General features: G+C 33.7%; 1 protein-coding gene across 1 annotated transcript in view; it reads left to right on the plus strand.

The window, feature by feature from the left end:
• Mgat1 (alpha-1,3-mannosyl-glycoprotein 2-beta-N-acetylglucosaminyltransferase) overlaps positions 1-17,418 on the plus strand; it is a 511,064-nt gene that overhangs the window by 62,041 nt on the left and 431,605 nt on the right. Inside the window, exon 2 of the mRNA XM_014357434.2 lies at positions 13,765-13,883. Within this exon, the coding sequence (XP_014212920.2) occupies positions 13,782-13,883 (102 nt within the window). The 5' untranslated portion in view covers positions 13,765-13,781. The remainder of the gene's footprint in view (positions 1-13,764; positions 13,884-17,418) is intronic.

Here is a 17,418-nt window from a genome sequence, read left to right on the forward strand (position 1 = left end):
ATTAGCATTTTATAGCAGTCATAAGCTTTGCATTTTAGTTTAGCAACAAGATTTCTGTCTCTTATCTTTTAAAGTTCCCTACATATTTCTGGATGTAAAGCAACTGAAAATGATGGTTCTCTGTCAAGAACAAAATAAGTTGATGATTCTATTTGCCATCTGTTTGAATAAATATGATATGAGTTAAACGCTACAGAAATTCAGAAGTGTAATAATTTTGAAATGGCAGTTTTAATATCAAGATGGTTACATTTTTCTGCTAGTTAAACTTTAATGCTTTTAAATACTGGTTGGATTGACATTGAACCTAAAAAATTATTAGTGATTTATTTTATTTCAAAGTATTAAAATCTCTGAGTGTGGTATTCAGTTTTTCTGAAGACTATGCTAAAGTTATAATCATCAAGAAAATATGTTAGCACCGTTACACAAGCACCTGCCAGTAAAATTTTTGAAAAGTATAAGCTTATACTGATTTTGATTAAATGGTTCGTGCTTTACAAAAAAGTATAAGATAGTAAAACAATTTATTTCCTCAATATTATTACAAAAAACGTGCCTATTTTTTAAAGTATCCTCTATTTTTAAAAAATTCGAGGCATGTTTGGATTGTCAAAATGCCCTATAAATTGAGAAAGCCTCATTTTGTTATCTCAAGCCCAAAAAAAAAAGAGAAAAAAAAAAACGATAGAATTAGCCTCCTTTTTATGCTAGTATTTTTGATTATTGTAATTTCAGCACCAGAAACTTTCCGTTTACCTACACTTCTATCCTTATTTAAATTTTAATCTTTATGTTAACCAGAACAAGTTTTAAATAATGTATGATATGCATGAGAATTTTAAAGTAGCCTTTTATGATATAGAACCAGAACCTTTGATGTTCAATATTAGATGATGTGACCTAAATGATTTCTTAATAAGCTGGAATCAAAGGAGAAAAAAGAACTAAGATGTTGAGGAACTGACTCCCAGAAATAAATATATTCGTGCAGCACTTTTACTACCCAACAAATTCATTCCAGGAATCCATAAATCGTTGTAGTATACAAATTATTTGTCAAACAGATTGAGAAATCATTTAATTAGTTATGGCTGTAGTATTTTTAATATGTAAAAGGTAGTAATCACGATGACCTGTTATCACAAGCAATCGAGGTGGAATGCCCTACAGCAGCAACAACAAGTGGCTAGTACAGAGTGCAAAATACATGGAGCTGTACAATTCGTGTGCTGTTAATACTCGTAGATATCTTCAAAAAGCTAGTTCGGCAGTGTTTTCTGCTTACCATGTACAAAGCTACTCGCAGAAAAAGTAGTACAAGCGGCCAACCACGTAACTGAAGGATAAGTGCGTAATTGGAGAAAATAATTATATTTCCATTATATAATAAATAAAGAAGATTTAAGTATATACATGCCTTTCATTGTAAATGACTGCTCTAAACAAAATGTAACTTTGAAAAGCATGCTAGTGAACTTAGCTTAGAGTTTGAAGTGCGAGAGAAATTGAAAGATTCTTGAAAAATGTATCTGCTTACTGTGTTATTTTACATGATCATATCGTAGAGTACAATCCTCTAAGTGGTGACGCAAGAAAATTTGTTTGAGCACGTATATAAAAAAGAAAATATATTTTCAGTCCTTATCATCCTAAAGTACGTGGTAAACATGCAGGGCTTTAAGGAACCTGTTAACGATAATATGCTTTATGAGTTGGTTATTCTCTCATTTTAAGGGGATGATAAAGACATGTGGCACAAGTATTTCTCTTTAAGCGACTATTTCCATGTCACAGACTTAATGGTCAATATAAACGCAAAACTCTGCAGTTTAAGCTGTCCTATTATAAGTAAGATTTTGAATCAGGTGATATTGACGACATAAGAATAAATGATTTGCTTTTTAAAAATCTCAATGATGACAAAAGGATTTTTGTCGTTGAAAAATCAAAAAAAATGTAGCGTCGAAGGTTTAACTTGCAAGTTAATAATATAACTTATTATCTACCATTCGAGAACCTAACATTGGCTACCGTGTACTTCCTCTACAATAGTGCATATAAATATATGTGTGCTACCCACCATGTAAATTGAGTGGTTAGTTCTAAAAAGTGACCATTTTCATGTTGCCCCCCCTCCCTTAACATTTTTGTTTATTGACGAAACGAGTTGTCGGACGCATGTAGTAGGTAAAAATTTACGAGGATTCTCATGGTGTTATCAGAATTAGGGTTAGTTTCCTCGTTTTAGAGATAAATTTTCAATTTCAACTAAAAAAAAATTACTTGTTAGATTTGATGACATAATCGTAATCTCCATCACTTTTTACGTTGATTAGTACCATCTCTCGATGAATTTATAATAACTTGATTAAGATAACTGTAATTAAAATTATTAATAATTTGAAAAGTACTCGAGTACTTGGACTTAGCGTTCTTAAGTTTCTCAGTTGCCAACTTCGCTCGAAGATGTAGAACGATGTGTTGTCAGTATGTTTGTATGGGTATTTCTAAGGTTATGCCTTCTCCACAATTGTTTGCATTGTCGCCGCCTATAATTAATTTTAATATTAAGTTGAACTGTTAAAATAAAAAAAACTCAAAATGCAATTGCTTTTTTCAAGGCTTTGAGGAGGGTGCGACAGAGAGAGGTGCGATGTTTTACGTTATGTACGCGTGGTATGCGCGCGCACACCCTACCTTTTTACATTGCGGTCTTAATTACTCTAGCAAATATTTATTAACATTATTTTTCACAGCGAACCAATTGACTTAAACTTTGTATATTACGATTCCTAAGTTACTATTTTATGGTTGGTTAGAATTCCATTAAACATTGTCTGTTAATTCTAGTTAAGTTTTCAATTGTGAGAGTGATTTTCGACAATTCTCCGTAAGAGCTTATGTTAAAGTACGAGAATTTGTTTTATTTATAAATCATCTCTGAACCAACAAAAGGTCTTATATGAATTATGCTAATGCATTCGTAGAATTATACTTAATTTCATCAAAAACTGACTATTTATTCCTTATGGTAGTTAACATCTTAATAGGCATCTTAGTCGTGGAGAAAATTATGAAATTTCAAAAAAAATACTCGTCGGAAATTTTTCTTCCCGCTCTGCGTTAATTAAAAATAACGTTTCGTTTAATTCCTAGTGAACCCTTGTGGTTTACCTAGGAATAATTAATTAGATGTTTAACTACTTGAAAATTACAAGACAATTTACCTTAGTTCATATTACAGTTATGATTACTACTTATTAATCAGCATAATTTATTGACACTAATTCTCTTTCAAATAATTAATATGAGGAGTAAAAAATAAAATGAAAAAATGTAATGACAACCTTGATTTCATTCGTTGATAAAATCTTAACACAAATACAAATTCGCATTTATCTTACAAATCGAAATTTAGAACTTACGATCACTCGTATCCCCTTTTTTTAACATATTGAGGTGTCGGAAATAATTAAGGGGCAAATAAATAAGAATAAAAGGTAAATTTTAACCTGCGAGAACGGATGAATGATAATTGCGAGGACAACGGTCCATTGCACAATTACTGATTGACCCTGTTGGGCTGATGCGTGTTACATTTGCACGTTCGAGCTAATGTCAGTATCGTATAGATTAGTGGTTAATCTCAAATGTACAATAATCCTAATGGGTAAAAAATAGCCTTCTAACGGATTTTCTCTGACTAATGTCATGTGTCCCTGATTCAAATAATCCTGCATGACCGCTGTATATTCGTCGCAACAAGCAGGATCCATCTTAAATTTTCGTTTCAAAGCCTTAAAGCGTTGAAATGCCTGGGACTGAGAATCACCAACGTCCGTTTTTGGTTGTATGAATGGCAATTTGACCACGTACCGTCCCTCGTTGTTGCGTCGAAGATTTGCAACGTAGTGTGCTTCACAGTCTATTTCTTCCTGAGATTTAATATTTTTTGACCCAATTTTCTCTATCTCCCAAAACTTAGTTAATTGCCCATTAAGATCCAATAAATTGCACGTTTCTGATTTCTCTACATTATAATTAATGCCGCCCGCGATTACCCACCCTAATAATGTCTTCTGCAAATATAGGTCGCAATTTTCTCTCGTCAAATTAATTTGACCTATTGAGAACAAGGATGAAATAGTACCATAGGCAATTAATAGATCTATGGGGCCTGGGCTGTGAAAAGCAGGATCGGCCAACCGAACTTTAGGCGAAATATGTAAGGTATCTCGTGGGAAAATCTTATTTGGGACCCTGTCTGCGATGACATTGACCACCAACAAGGTTAGAACCCTTTGAAATTCATTAATACTAGATTGCAGGGTTAATTCGACACTCCCCTTCGACTTTACTTGTACTCCTTTGATTGCGCTAATTGACATTTTGCGGCCCGAGGGAACAATGCTGTTTATTGTTCTTTAAAAGTTAATTAAAATTTTTTTACAAACAAAAGATTTATTTATTGAGAATATAAAAATTGCTCAGGAAAAATGCTTTTCTTTCTATTCAACAAATAACTAAATTAACCAAATTAAGCAATCCCTTCGAGCCCTGAAAAGCTGCTTTTCATTTAAATTAAAAGTTTAATTAAGCGACATCAGGCGTTTTTGAGGGTTGAGTGTGCCCTCAGTAGAAAAAATAGCATTCGCCACATACGTAAGTGCCATCGCTCTGTAGCTACCTTACGTCCCTCGGAGCCTGCGAGGCAGGCCCCTCGGGCCGCAAAATAGCCCCAGAGACGATGGCACTTATCCGATGAAAACTACTATTTAAAAAAATTCCACAGTCCTAATAATAGCTTTAATTAACTTCTACTTAGAAACCGTTAATAAAAATCAAAATTAACAAAAGAAGTGGAGCCGCCATATTTCATGTGACATCGTGAAAAATGTACAATTTGCATAAGATGTTTTTAAATGTCAACACCTCCAGTTGTACTGAAAAAATTGTGATAAGGCAATCTCTTAAAGCTGCTGATACTGATTTGATAAAGTAGATAGTGGAAGATAACGAGGGGGTGGAAGAGGAAGAAATGCAGGTTAGTTAGTTAGCAAATTAATTAATTCCATAATATATATGTATGTACGTCTGTATGGGTCCTCATGTGTGTGCGTATCTGTGCACTTGTGCGTAACTGTATTTGTATGTGCCTCTGTGTAACTGTACGTGTGTGTGTAAATTTATAAGTAGGTGGGTGTATCTGTGGGTATGTGTTTGTCTCTGTATGCTTGTGTAACTGCACTTAAGTAAGTATAAATACTTGTACGAATGTGTCATTGTATTTGTGAAATTTTACGTGTATAAGTGTAACATACAAAATTTTGTATGTGTGTGTGTGTGTGTGTGTGTGTGTGAAGTAATTTAATTGTAGTTATATATATTGTTTTCTTAGAAACTTCAAGAAGTTCTACATATAGAGGATTTTTGTCATTAGGAGTGTTGAGAGCTACCAGCATCTTAGTATGTGTATCCCGTCTGCTGAACAAGAATGGATCAGCCTTCTATATTATTATCGTACAATTAGCTCCAGGAAGGTAAAAGTTATTTTACGTATACATAAATATAATATAAACGTTATAAAACATATTACAAAATAAATCTTTTCTTTCAGTTGCAGTTAATTAGAAAAAAATTCATCTTTTTTTTTATTCTCTTCTCTTTTTGTTAGTAAATTTACAAAGCGTGAAATTGATTGTGATTGCTTAATTTATAAACGAAGACAAATAAATAAATCACAGCAAGCAATCATAGGTAGTCTTTCGAAAATAATTTTTTATTTAAAAAAATATAAACATGCCTGATCAAGCATCCCACGCATCTTTGATAAGAGAAGTAAGAAAGTATAATTAGGTTTCTAAGTAGAAGTTAATTAAAGCTATCATTAGGACTGTAGAATTTTTTTAAATAGTAGTTTTCATCGGATAAGTGCCATCGTCTCTGGGGCTATTTTGCGGCCCGAGGGGCCTGCCTCGCAGGCTCCGAGGGACGTAAGGTAGCTACAGAGCGATGGCACTTACGTATGTGGCGAATGCTATTTTTTCTACTGAGGGCACACTCAACCCTCAAAAACGCCTGATGTCGCTTAATTAAACTTTTAATTTAAATGAAAAGCAGCTTTTCAGGGCTCGAAGGGATTGCTTAATTTGGTTAATTTAATTATTTGTTGAATAGAAAGAAAAGCATTTTTCCTGAGCAATTTTACATTCTCAATAAATAAATCTTTTGTTTGTATAAAAATTTTATTTAACTTTTAAAGAACAATAAACAGCATTAATTGTTAATATTTGCATTTTTTCGTAACGTTTGAAACGCAATTTATATATAATTTGAAAATTTACGTTTGCAATTGGTTGTGTATTTTGGCAAAAACTTTGTTTATTTTTTATTATTTTTTTTTTTACGACAATCTATTAAAGTGGTTCTACAGGAACTCTCTAGTCAATTGAGGAAACGAAAAAAATTATTTCGTAAACACTTTAAAATGAGAGTAAAATACGTCTTGAAAACAGTTTTGTGAATTATAATTTAGTTTACTATCATATTATGCTATTTAATGTCATATTATCAATCATCGAACAATTTTCATTTTTAACTTGAATCGAGATTTGTCAGTTAGAAAGCGCCTGCAACAGCTGTCTCTATAATTTTACCACTTGCGGGGATACGTCCCTACTGTTTGTCTCTTTATGCTTGTGTAACTGCACTTAAGTAAGTATAAATACTTGTACGAATGTGTCATTGTATTTGTGAAATTGTACGTGTATAAGTGTAACATACAAAATTTTGTGTGTGTGTGTGTCTGTGTGTGTGTGAAGTAATTTAATTGTAATTATATACATTGTTTTCTTAGAAACCTCAAGAAGTTCTACATATAGAGGATTTTCGTCATTAGGAGTGTTGGGAGCTACCAGCATCTTAGTATGTGTATCCCATCTGCCGAACAAGAATGGATCAGCCTTCTACATTATTATCGTACTATTAGCTCCAGGAAGATAAAAGTTATTTTACGTATACATAAATATAATATAAACGTTGTAAAATATCTTACAAAATAAATCTTTTCTTTCAGTTGCAGTTAATTAGAAAAAAATTCATCTTTTTTTTTATTCTCTTCTCTTTTTGTTAGTAAATTTATAAAGCGTGTAATTGATTGTGATTGCTTAATTTATAAACGAAGACAAATAAATAAATCACAGCAAGCAATCATAGATAGCCTTTCGAAAATAATTTTTTATTTTAAAAAATATAAACATGCCTGATCAAGCACCCCACGCAGCTTTGATAAGAGAAGTAAGAAAGTATAATTAGCTGCGGAATTTAAAAATCCAGAGCAATTTTAATATCGATTTTGAGACTTGTGTTGCGACTCATTTAGAGACTAATTGTAAAGCGTACTTCGATTCCAAATATTAGTTTGAAATGTGACTGACACTGAGAATAAATTTAATACTTATTTTTGCGACTTATTTTTAGGCTGACTTCTATACTTATTCTGTGACCTATTCTGAGTTTGACATGTCATTTTTCGTCATTTTTATCTCGAATGAGCACTGTACTCATGGAAAATGCCTACGCGCAGTTTATGTATATTATTCGTCTAAGAGTACCTTTTTTGTCACGCCTGCCCGAGGGTCCTAGCGCGCCAAGCTGCGCAATTTTGACATCCATTGCAATTTTAACATCGTTTTCAAGAATTGTGTTCCATCTTATATAAAGAATAATTATTAGACGTTTCTTAAGACGAAATATAAGTTTGAAATGCGGTCGACATTAAGACAAATTTTGATACTTATTTTTGCGACTTATTTGAAGCTGACTTCTATACTTATTCTGTGACCTGTTCTGAGTTTCATGTGTCATTTTTCGTAATTTTTATCTTGCATGTGCACTGTACTCATAGAAAATGCATACGCGCAGTTCATGTACTCAATTTGTCTAAGAGTACCTTTTTTGTCACGCCTGCCCGAGGGTCCTAGCACGCCGAGATGCGTAATTTTGACATTCAATGCAAGTTTAATATCGTTTTTAAGACTTGTGCTCCGACTTATTTAGATACTTATTATTTGACGTATCTTGAGACTAAATATAAGTCTGACATGTGACTGACATTGAGAATAATTTTGATTCTCATTTTTGCCAAAACTCAAACAAGTGCCCAAAAAGTTTCCTTCAAGCACTCGCCAAGAGTTCGCCAAGTATTTACTAAGTGCCCAGCATGTAGACACCAAGTATCCATTTTCCGACGATTAACTTACGTGTCGTACTAGCCCGAGACTCGTTGCGTGTCAGGCTTCCTTATTCCATCAAGTAAATCGGCCTTAAACTGCATATGTTTGGAAAATAATTCAACACAGAGTGGGAAGAAAATAAATATTTGTAAGCGTAAATAAGACCGCAAAGTAAAAAGGGTGCATACCACGCGTACCAAACGTAAACATCGCACCTCCCTCTCGCATCCCCCTCAAAGCAATTGCAATTTGGATTTTTTTATTTGAAAAGTTACCGTGTGGCGGTACTGACTCGTTGAGGTACTGTTCCTGAGACTTTCTCTGGTGCATTTTGCGGAAATTTCTTTGGCACTTCTGCCAAGACTTTCTTCGGTACTTTCTGCAGTATTTCCTCATACATTTTCTGCGGTACTTTTTGTGGGACTTTTTAATGTATTTTTTGAGGTACTTTTTCCGGGACTTTTCAGTGGTACTGATTCGGGTATTTTTTGCCGGACTTTTTCGTGTATTTTTTGTGGTACTTTTTCCAGGACTTTGTGCAGTACTGTTTCTGAGACTTTCTCTGGTACATTTTGTGGGACTTTTTTGGGATTTTCTGCCGAGACTTTCCCCGGTACTTTTTGCAGTACATTCTCATGCATTTTTTGCGGTACTGCTTGTGAGACATTCTCCGGTACTTTTTTCGGGACTTTCTCATGTTTTTTTTTGCGGTACTTTTTCCGGAACTATTTGGAGTACTGAATCCGGTACTTTTTGCAAGATTTTTCTGGGTACTTTTTCTGGGACTTTCTCTGGTACTTTTTGCGGAAATTTCTCATGTACTTTTATCGGTACCTTTTCCAGGACTCTTTGAGGTACTGTTCCCGAGACTTTTTCTAGTGTATTTTGCGAAATTTTTTTGGGTACTTCTGTCGAGATACTCTCTGGTACTTTCTGCAGTACTTTTTTGGGACTTTCTCAGGTACTTAGTCTGGAATATTCGCAGGTACTTTTTTCGGTACTTTTTGCGGTACTTTTTCCGGGATTTTCTTCGATACTATCTGTGGAACCTTTTCCAGTACTTTTTTGGGAGTTTTTACGGTACTTCATGCTGGACTATCTTCGGTACTTTTTACGGGACTGTCTCCGGTACTTTTTGTGGGACATTTTCTGGTACTTTTTACGGGATTTTCTCGGGTTCTTCTGCCGAGGCTATCTACGGTTCTTTCTGCGGTACTTTTTGCTGAATTTCCTTATGTACTTCTTGTGGCACTTATTGTAGAACTTTCTTCGGTACTTTTTGCGGGAATTCGTCAAGTCCTTTTTGCGGTTCCTTTTCCAGGACTTTTGGAGGTACTTGTCCGAAACTTTCTTCAATACATTTTGCAGGCCCTTCTGGGGCACTTCTTCGGAGACTTTCTGTGGGACTTCCTCATTTATTTTTTGCGGTACTTTTTGTGGGACTTCCTGATGTACTTTTGCTGCACTTTCTTCGGTACTATTTGTGGAAATTTCTTATGTACTATTTGCGGTACTTTTTCCGGGACTTTTTGCGGTACTGATTCCGAGACTTTTTCCGGTACTTTTCTTGGGACTTTTTTGGGTACTTTCCTGGGACCTTCTTCGGTACTTTCTCCGGTACTTTTTGCGGGAATTTCACATGTATTTTTTGCGGTGCCTTTTCCAGGACGTTTGGTGGTACTGTTTTCGAGACTTTCTCTGGTACATTTTGCAGGACTTTCTAGGGTACTTCTTCCAAGACTTTCTCCGGTACTTTCTGCGGGACTTCCTCATGTAGTTTTTGTGAGACTTTCTCTAGTACTTTTTGCGAGACTTTTTCTGGGACTTTTAGTGGTTTTGTTTCCGAGACTTTTCCCGGTTCCTTTTGTGGGCTTTTTTCAGGTACTTAGTCCGAAATTTTTGCCGGTACTTTCTCCAGTATCTTTTGCGGTACTTTTTCCGGGACTTTTTTCGGTACTTTTTCCTGGAGTTCTTTATGTATTTTTTTTGGTACTTCACGTGGGATAGTTTCCGGTACTTTTTGAGGGACTTTTTCCAGAAGTTTTTTTGGTATTTTTTCAAGACTTTCTAAAGCACTTTCTCAGGCACAAACTGTACATGCTATTGAGCTTGTACAAGAATAATATGGAACTTTAACCCGTACCTTTGCGTAAAGTCGCTGCCAAGTCTCTACAAAGTATTTGATTGTCACCCTCGGCTTCGCCTCTGATGACAGTATACGCGAGATCTGAGACTTTTTTTACTTAACTGCCTTTGGTACGTAATGAACTATTTTTGGGAAAATAGTAAAGAGTTGGAGTTGTAAATGATCACCTATTTGAACAGTAATTGACAAGTCTACAAAAAAATTAAAATTATTATAATTCGTTAACATTCAATAATCAGAAATATAAACAAAGCTATAAAGTAACAGTATTTTAGTTTAAAAGTTAATGACGACTTGTGAACGTAAAAAATAATTTATTAGCCGTAGCAACATTAAGGGCAGTAAAAACTGCGTACAGACAAGACCATTTAATTATTGCTCATACAGATATATAATATTTATATATATAACTTGTTCAAATTCTTACTGTAAAATATAATGTTTGCTTATCTAAAGTTAAATTAAATCTGGCACATGCGTGAAAATACTTAAGCACAGAACGGTAGGCGAATCTTTCGACGACTCCGAGACTCGATGCGTGTAGGGCTGCTTTATTCCGTCAAGGACATAAGCCACAAACTGCACGTGCGTAAATAATAACTAAGTTTAGAGCAGGAAGTGAATTTCCCGACGAGTACCTTTTTTGTCGCGCCAGCCCGAGGCTCATTGCGTGACGAGCTGCTTTATTCCGTCAAGTAAATCAGCCACAAACTGCATATGCGTGGAAAATACCTAAACGCAGAGCGGGAAGAAAATTTCCCGACGAGTATTTTTTTTGAAATTTCATAATTTTCTTTACGACTAAGATGCCTATTAAGATATTAACTACCATAAGGAATAAATAGTCAGTTTTTGATGAAATTAAGTATAATTCTACGAATGCATTAGCATAATTCATATAAGACCTTTTTTTGGTTCAGCGATGATTTATAAATAAAACAAATTCTCGTACTTTAACATGAGCTCTTACAGAGAATTGTCGAAAATCACTTTCACAATTGAAAACTTAACTAGAATTAACAGACAATGTTTAATGGAATTCTAACCAACCATAAAATATTAACTTAGGAATCGTAATATGAAAAGTTTAAGTCAGTTAGTTCGCTGTGAAAAATAATGTTAATAAATATTTGCTAGAGTAATTAAGACCGCAATGTAAAAAGGTAGGGTGTGCGCGCGCATACCACGCGTACATAACGTAAAACATCGCACCTCTCTCTCTCGCACCCTCCTCAAAGCCTTGAAAAAAGCAATTGCATTTTGAGTTTTTTTTATTTTAACAGTTCAACTTAATATTAAAATTAATTATACGCGGCGACAATGCAAACAATTGTGGAGAAGGCATAACCTTAGAAATACCCATACAAACATACTGACAACACATCGTTCTACATCTTCGAGCGAAGTTGGCAACTGAGAAACTTAAGAACGCTAAGTCCAAGTACTCGAGTACTTTTCAAATTATTAATAATTTTAATTACCGTTATCTTAATCAAGTTATTATAAATTCATCGAGAGATGGTACTAATCAACGTAAAAAGTGATGGAAATTACGATTATGTCATCAAATCTAACAAGTAACTTTTTTTCAGTTGAAATTGAAAATTTATCTTTAAAACGAGGAAACTAACCCTAATTCTGATAACACTATGAGAATCCTCGTAAATTTTTACTTACTACATGCGTCCGACAACTCGTTTCGTCAATAAACAAAAATGTTAAGGGGGGGGGGGGCAACATGAAAATGGTCACTTTGTATGTCCGTATGGAGTGGGATGATGTCACGTGTTAAATAAAAAGGGTTGAGCAACAAGAAATATTACCTTTTTCAAAATTTAACGGATTAAAAACGGATAAAATGCCTGGAAAAAATACTAAAAATATTAATACAGATTTAGTATTCATGCCTATTAAAAATTTTTTTAAAGATCTAAAAATAAAAGTGGTCCTGAAAACCATCATTTTACAAGTCTGAGATGCGTCCAAGTTGCTAAAAAAATTCCAAGTTTGCTGCACATAAAAGGCCTTGTTAAACAGCTTCGCCAGATTTCCCTGATAGATGGTGACATTGCGTTAGTTTTTTCCAGACAGATATTAAAAAGATAAAATAAATATAACCAAATCAAAATTGCATACGGTGCACAGTCTGTAACTATCGTTGCAGCTGGTCAAACGAGCCTGAGTTAGGCATTAAGTTCTACGGAACGTTGCTAAAAATATTATTAGATGTTTTGCAGTTTTCATTCTCGATCCTTAATGAGCTCTTAACTAATGTTTTGCTTATGCTGTGATCTTACAAGTTATTATAAAAAAATCTGAGAGCAGAACTATTTGTTTAAAACCCAACTGAGAATGTACATGTACATATATTTTGTCATAAAACATCTCAAAGATCATAAAGAAATTCGTAAACATAACCGGAAATATAAGTAGAGTTTAGTTAATGAATACTAGCTATTCTTTTAGCGCTATCAAAGATTAAAGATACGTGAAATAACTTCTTTGTTTTTTCTACACAAAAAAACGCTACTTTTTTAAAATCAATGAAAAAAAGAAATCATGTAAGGTGCTCTGTCTTTGAAAAGTGGCCTATTGAGCAGTAGTTTTACGGTAGTTACTTTTACGATAAAGCAATTTATATCTTCAGTACATTAATGAGTTGGCAAAATCATGAGATATACCTCTATTTTGACTTGCTTACGACTTAACAACTAAAATTACTTACAATAACTATCTTACAAATTCTTTTGTCAACTGATTAAAATGTTTTTTGAAACTTTTAAAAGTAAGTTAAGAGTTCTTTATTAGTAAAAAACAAATTTTTTGCTAATAATCTTTAATACAGAGCAGCAAGTTTAAAGCTGTTTTTTTCCGTTATCCCAACCACATGGCCATCAAAGCTCTAATGTGCAGATAGTAATATTACTAGTTATTGATTTTTAAGGTGCAGTTAAGGTCGCCACACTAAATACTGAACATGCTTTGTTCTAGTTGGTCAAGCAGAAAAGATGAAAAGGAGATGACGTTACCTTTATTTGTTATCAAAATCAGAACAGCTTTTTGCTTGGTGTTATAAAATATTTTGTAGTTTTTGAAGTGTTTGAAATAGTTAATTATTTGTTTGGTATAATAATTGTCTGCTTCATTCTTTCTGCACGTTATTAATTTTTTTTATTTACTTCCGTTGTCATGCTTATAATACGTATTCTATTCGTTTTTAATTACAACTTTTCTTAAACAGTAAGACGAGCTTAATCCAATAGGTAATTTAAATTGTGTATAACATTTTTCAGACTTATATAGTACTTAGTCTTATGAACATAAATCTCAATTCATTTGATGTAATTCATAGTAAGACTTAAAAACGTATAATTTTTGTAGATGGCGTAACATCAACCATGCGAAGCAAATACATTGTTTTTGTATTAGTGTCATTAGTCATATGGACAACAGTTTCATTTATTTTCATTCTTCATCAGTATCCAACGAAGAGAAATAAGGTAAATTCATATGCATATATCTTGTTATTTCTTTACCTACCTTCAATAAAAGTAGTTGTTCATTGGTCTATAACAAATTTTCAATTCATTCTTTTTTAAAATATATTTTTGTTGTACGGACTTTCCAAAGTTTAAAAATTAAAAGTTTTACCGTTGTACCCATCTTTTTGATTTTTTAATTGATTAATTTTATCATACATTATCTCCAAATAACAACTATTTAATACTATTAGTAAAGAAAAAAATTAAAAAAAAAAAGAAATACAGTTTTGAATTTATTTATTAGTACATTTAATAATTTATAAAGGTAACACATGTTTTTCTTATTGATAGTTAAAAAAAAAATAGAAATCAGAAAAAAAATAAACGTAGATCAGTCAAAGATACAATTAATAAAAAATGTAACTCTCTAGAAAAACTATTCAAGAATAGGTAAAGTCTGCTTATATTTCTGAATAACATCAAGCATAGGTTTTTAGTTTCCCTTCTCCTACTTACACTACAGTGTTGAGTCCTGTACATTTGATATTCTACAATTTACGGTTCACTGCTTGCTAGCGCACTTACCTACATTCATTATTGCGCTTACATATGTAGACTCTGCGAGAGTGTTCACTTCAGCTTATAAATGATGCTGCATGTAGTAAGTTCAAGTCAACCGCTTGCACCTGTAAGTATTTAACAACTAGCATACATTATATTAAATAAATTTCACTATTCATGGTCTCACTACTGTTTAATTTCAACAAAAACATCTTTTTGTATTATATGAGCAGTAAACGTAGAGTTATATTCGTTAACATTAAAGTTGAGTATTTGTTACATGGTGCTTTTTGTATTGGTGTTTGAATTTCTCTTCTTGACTTTATTGCGGACATTAGTCTTTCAAGCTGGATAGTAAGATGATTTGGTGCATAAACCATTTTTGCTAGGGAACGTGTGGTACACCAAAAAGATGGCTATTTTTTCTTTTATGTCTTTGGTAGACAAGACGAATGGCGATGGGAAACGCGGAAAAAGCGCACATAGTGTTAAGAGTACACGTAGTCAGGTAAAATTAGCTGATTACTGGCCTATAGAAATAAAAAATTGTGAATTTCATTTGAAAAAATTTTTTTTTTTATATAATAACAATACAAATAATATGTTAAGTTTGAACCCGATCTCAACAGGGCTAGATGGTTAAAAAAATGGCCAATATCGTCAAAGTCACTTTTTTGCGATTTACGAAAAAACTATGCATTTGACAAATAAAGTGTGATTAAATGACGAATGCACAGCAAAAATACAGTACAGTTAGTTTTTTTGAGCTCCAATCAGTCCAGTAGTTTTTTTAGTAAATTGTAAGAAACCACTTTTTTGTGAATTCCATAACTTTTGTTCTGTTGCATGTCAAGATTTGAAACTTCTACAAAATATGTTTTTTATAGGTGACAATAACCGTACAAAATTTGAGCAAGATCAATGTGATACTTTTTAAGAACCTTAAAAAAAACTAAAAAAAGGTGCTTCTGAAAAATGGCCATGAAAAAGTTTTAAGCCGACAAAAACCAATTATTTATAAAAAAGCAATTTTATGTACCGGGTTTGCTAACTTTACCCGACTGATATACACTAGAGCTGCAGTAGTGTGGGTTTGTGCGTAAAGTGCTACCCAACTTTTTCTGATATATATACAGAGACACGTCATGACCCAGGACTACTAGTCTGCCATTACTGTTGAAACTTCATTGTGCTTGCTACTCCATTGCTAGTATTAATGACACTACGTACCACCAATACCTGCCTATTGGCTTTTTCTAGTGCGTATAAGATGCTTTCTTAGCAGCTACCATCATTATTATTCACTGGCATTGTGCTTGTGTGGTAGAGGCCGTGCCAGCTTTGCGCATGCAGAGTGAAATTAAATGTGGCCAACCTGCATCTATCTATCAACAGGCTCCTTGTCTTTGGCTCAGCCTGCTGAATATCGTATTGATAGCTACGTCTAAACTTTAATTTTTCGTCGTCTTCAAATCTGATAAGTCATCATACTTCATGAGCAAAAAAAGAGAATACAGAAATTGGTGCGAAGCAACAAGGATCAGGCGGCAAAGAAATGAAGAGGAAAAATTGAGGAAAGCAATATCAGAAGAAGAAATGTGGAAGTATTTAAACAGATTCAGAAAAAGGAAACGAGGAAGAAATAAGAAGATAGAAATGCAAGATTGTAGATCACATTTTATAGAAAAGTTGGATGGAAAGAATGAAGGAGTAACGGTACTACAAGAATCAACAAAAAAAAAGGGGATTTCAAGCGAAAGCACAGAAGAGCAAGAAAAATCTAGCACCAAGAAAAACCAGGAGAAGATAAATTGGAAAATGAGGTCTGGAAATATATGCCAAAAGAGTTAGAGACAGCCGTCTGGGAGTTGATGAAAAAAAGTATGGAAAGAAGGAGTAATGCCGGAACAATGGAGAATTGGAGTAGTTTGTTCAATATGTAAGAAAGGGGATAAGGATAAGCCGCAAAATTACAGAGGAGTAACACCAACTTGCACGGCATACAAGACATACGCTAGTACGCTAAGCGGATTGTTAAGAAAAAAAATTGAAAAAAAGTTACCAGAGTTAGTTTGAATTTAGGGAACGGAGAGGAGTAATAGAAGCGATTTTCACGCTAAATCATAGAGTAAAGGAAAAGCTGGGCAAACCGAGAAGAAAGGTTTTTGCATGCTTTATAGATCTCACAGAAGCTTTCGATCGTGTGGATAGGAATGTACTAGGAGAAAGACTAGTAGAAATGGAGGTGAGTGAAAAATTAGGAAACAGAATTATTAATATTTACAAAGGAACAAGCAATGTAATTAAAGCAGCAGAAGGAATATCAGAGGAATTTTGGGCTGAAAAAGGAGTGATACAGGGATGTCTTTTAAGCCCAACCTTGTTCAACATATACCTGGCAGATCTGGAGGAAGAGCTGAAAAAAGGGCCAATAGGAGGATGTAGTATACGAGATAAAAAAGTGTGGTGCCTGTCTGAAATAAGATATCTTCGATATATTTTACAAAAGATTGGTACCAGTGAAAGACACATGGAAAAGAGGAAGAGAAAAGCAATAATTGCCATTAAGAGTGCATGGAGTATAGGTGAAAGAATATTCAAGAACAGTTATAACGGGAGGATGAAACTTTTTACAGCACTTATGGAAAGTGTTGCACTATTTGGAGCAGAGATATGGGGGTGGGAAGAAGATGAGAGGCCAGACAGTGTGCAAAGAAGATACCTAAAGTGGATACTAGGATTAGATAACAACACTTTAAATTACATAGTGGAAGAAGAGTGTAAAATGGAGAAGCTAAAAATAAAAGCATTAAGAAGAGCGCTTAAGTTTGAAGAGAAAATCAGGATCTCAAATATAAAATTAATGAAAGAAGGTATAAGAGAAAAAGACAAGGATAAAGTAAGAATTAATATAGGAAGAGGATCAAACAAGTGACTAGAAACTCTAAAAGAAGAAAATGTAAAAGAAACAAGATACATGAAAAGAGTAGAG

The sequence above is a fragment of the Copidosoma floridanum genome, unplaced genomic scaffold, assembly GCF_036245765.1.
Source record: "Copidosoma floridanum isolate Cflo_tuat_1 unplaced genomic scaffold, Cflo_Japanese_pri ptg000028l, whole genome shotgun sequence".
Taxonomy (NCBI): Eukaryota; Metazoa; Arthropoda; class Insecta; order Hymenoptera; family Encyrtidae; genus Copidosoma; species Copidosoma floridanum.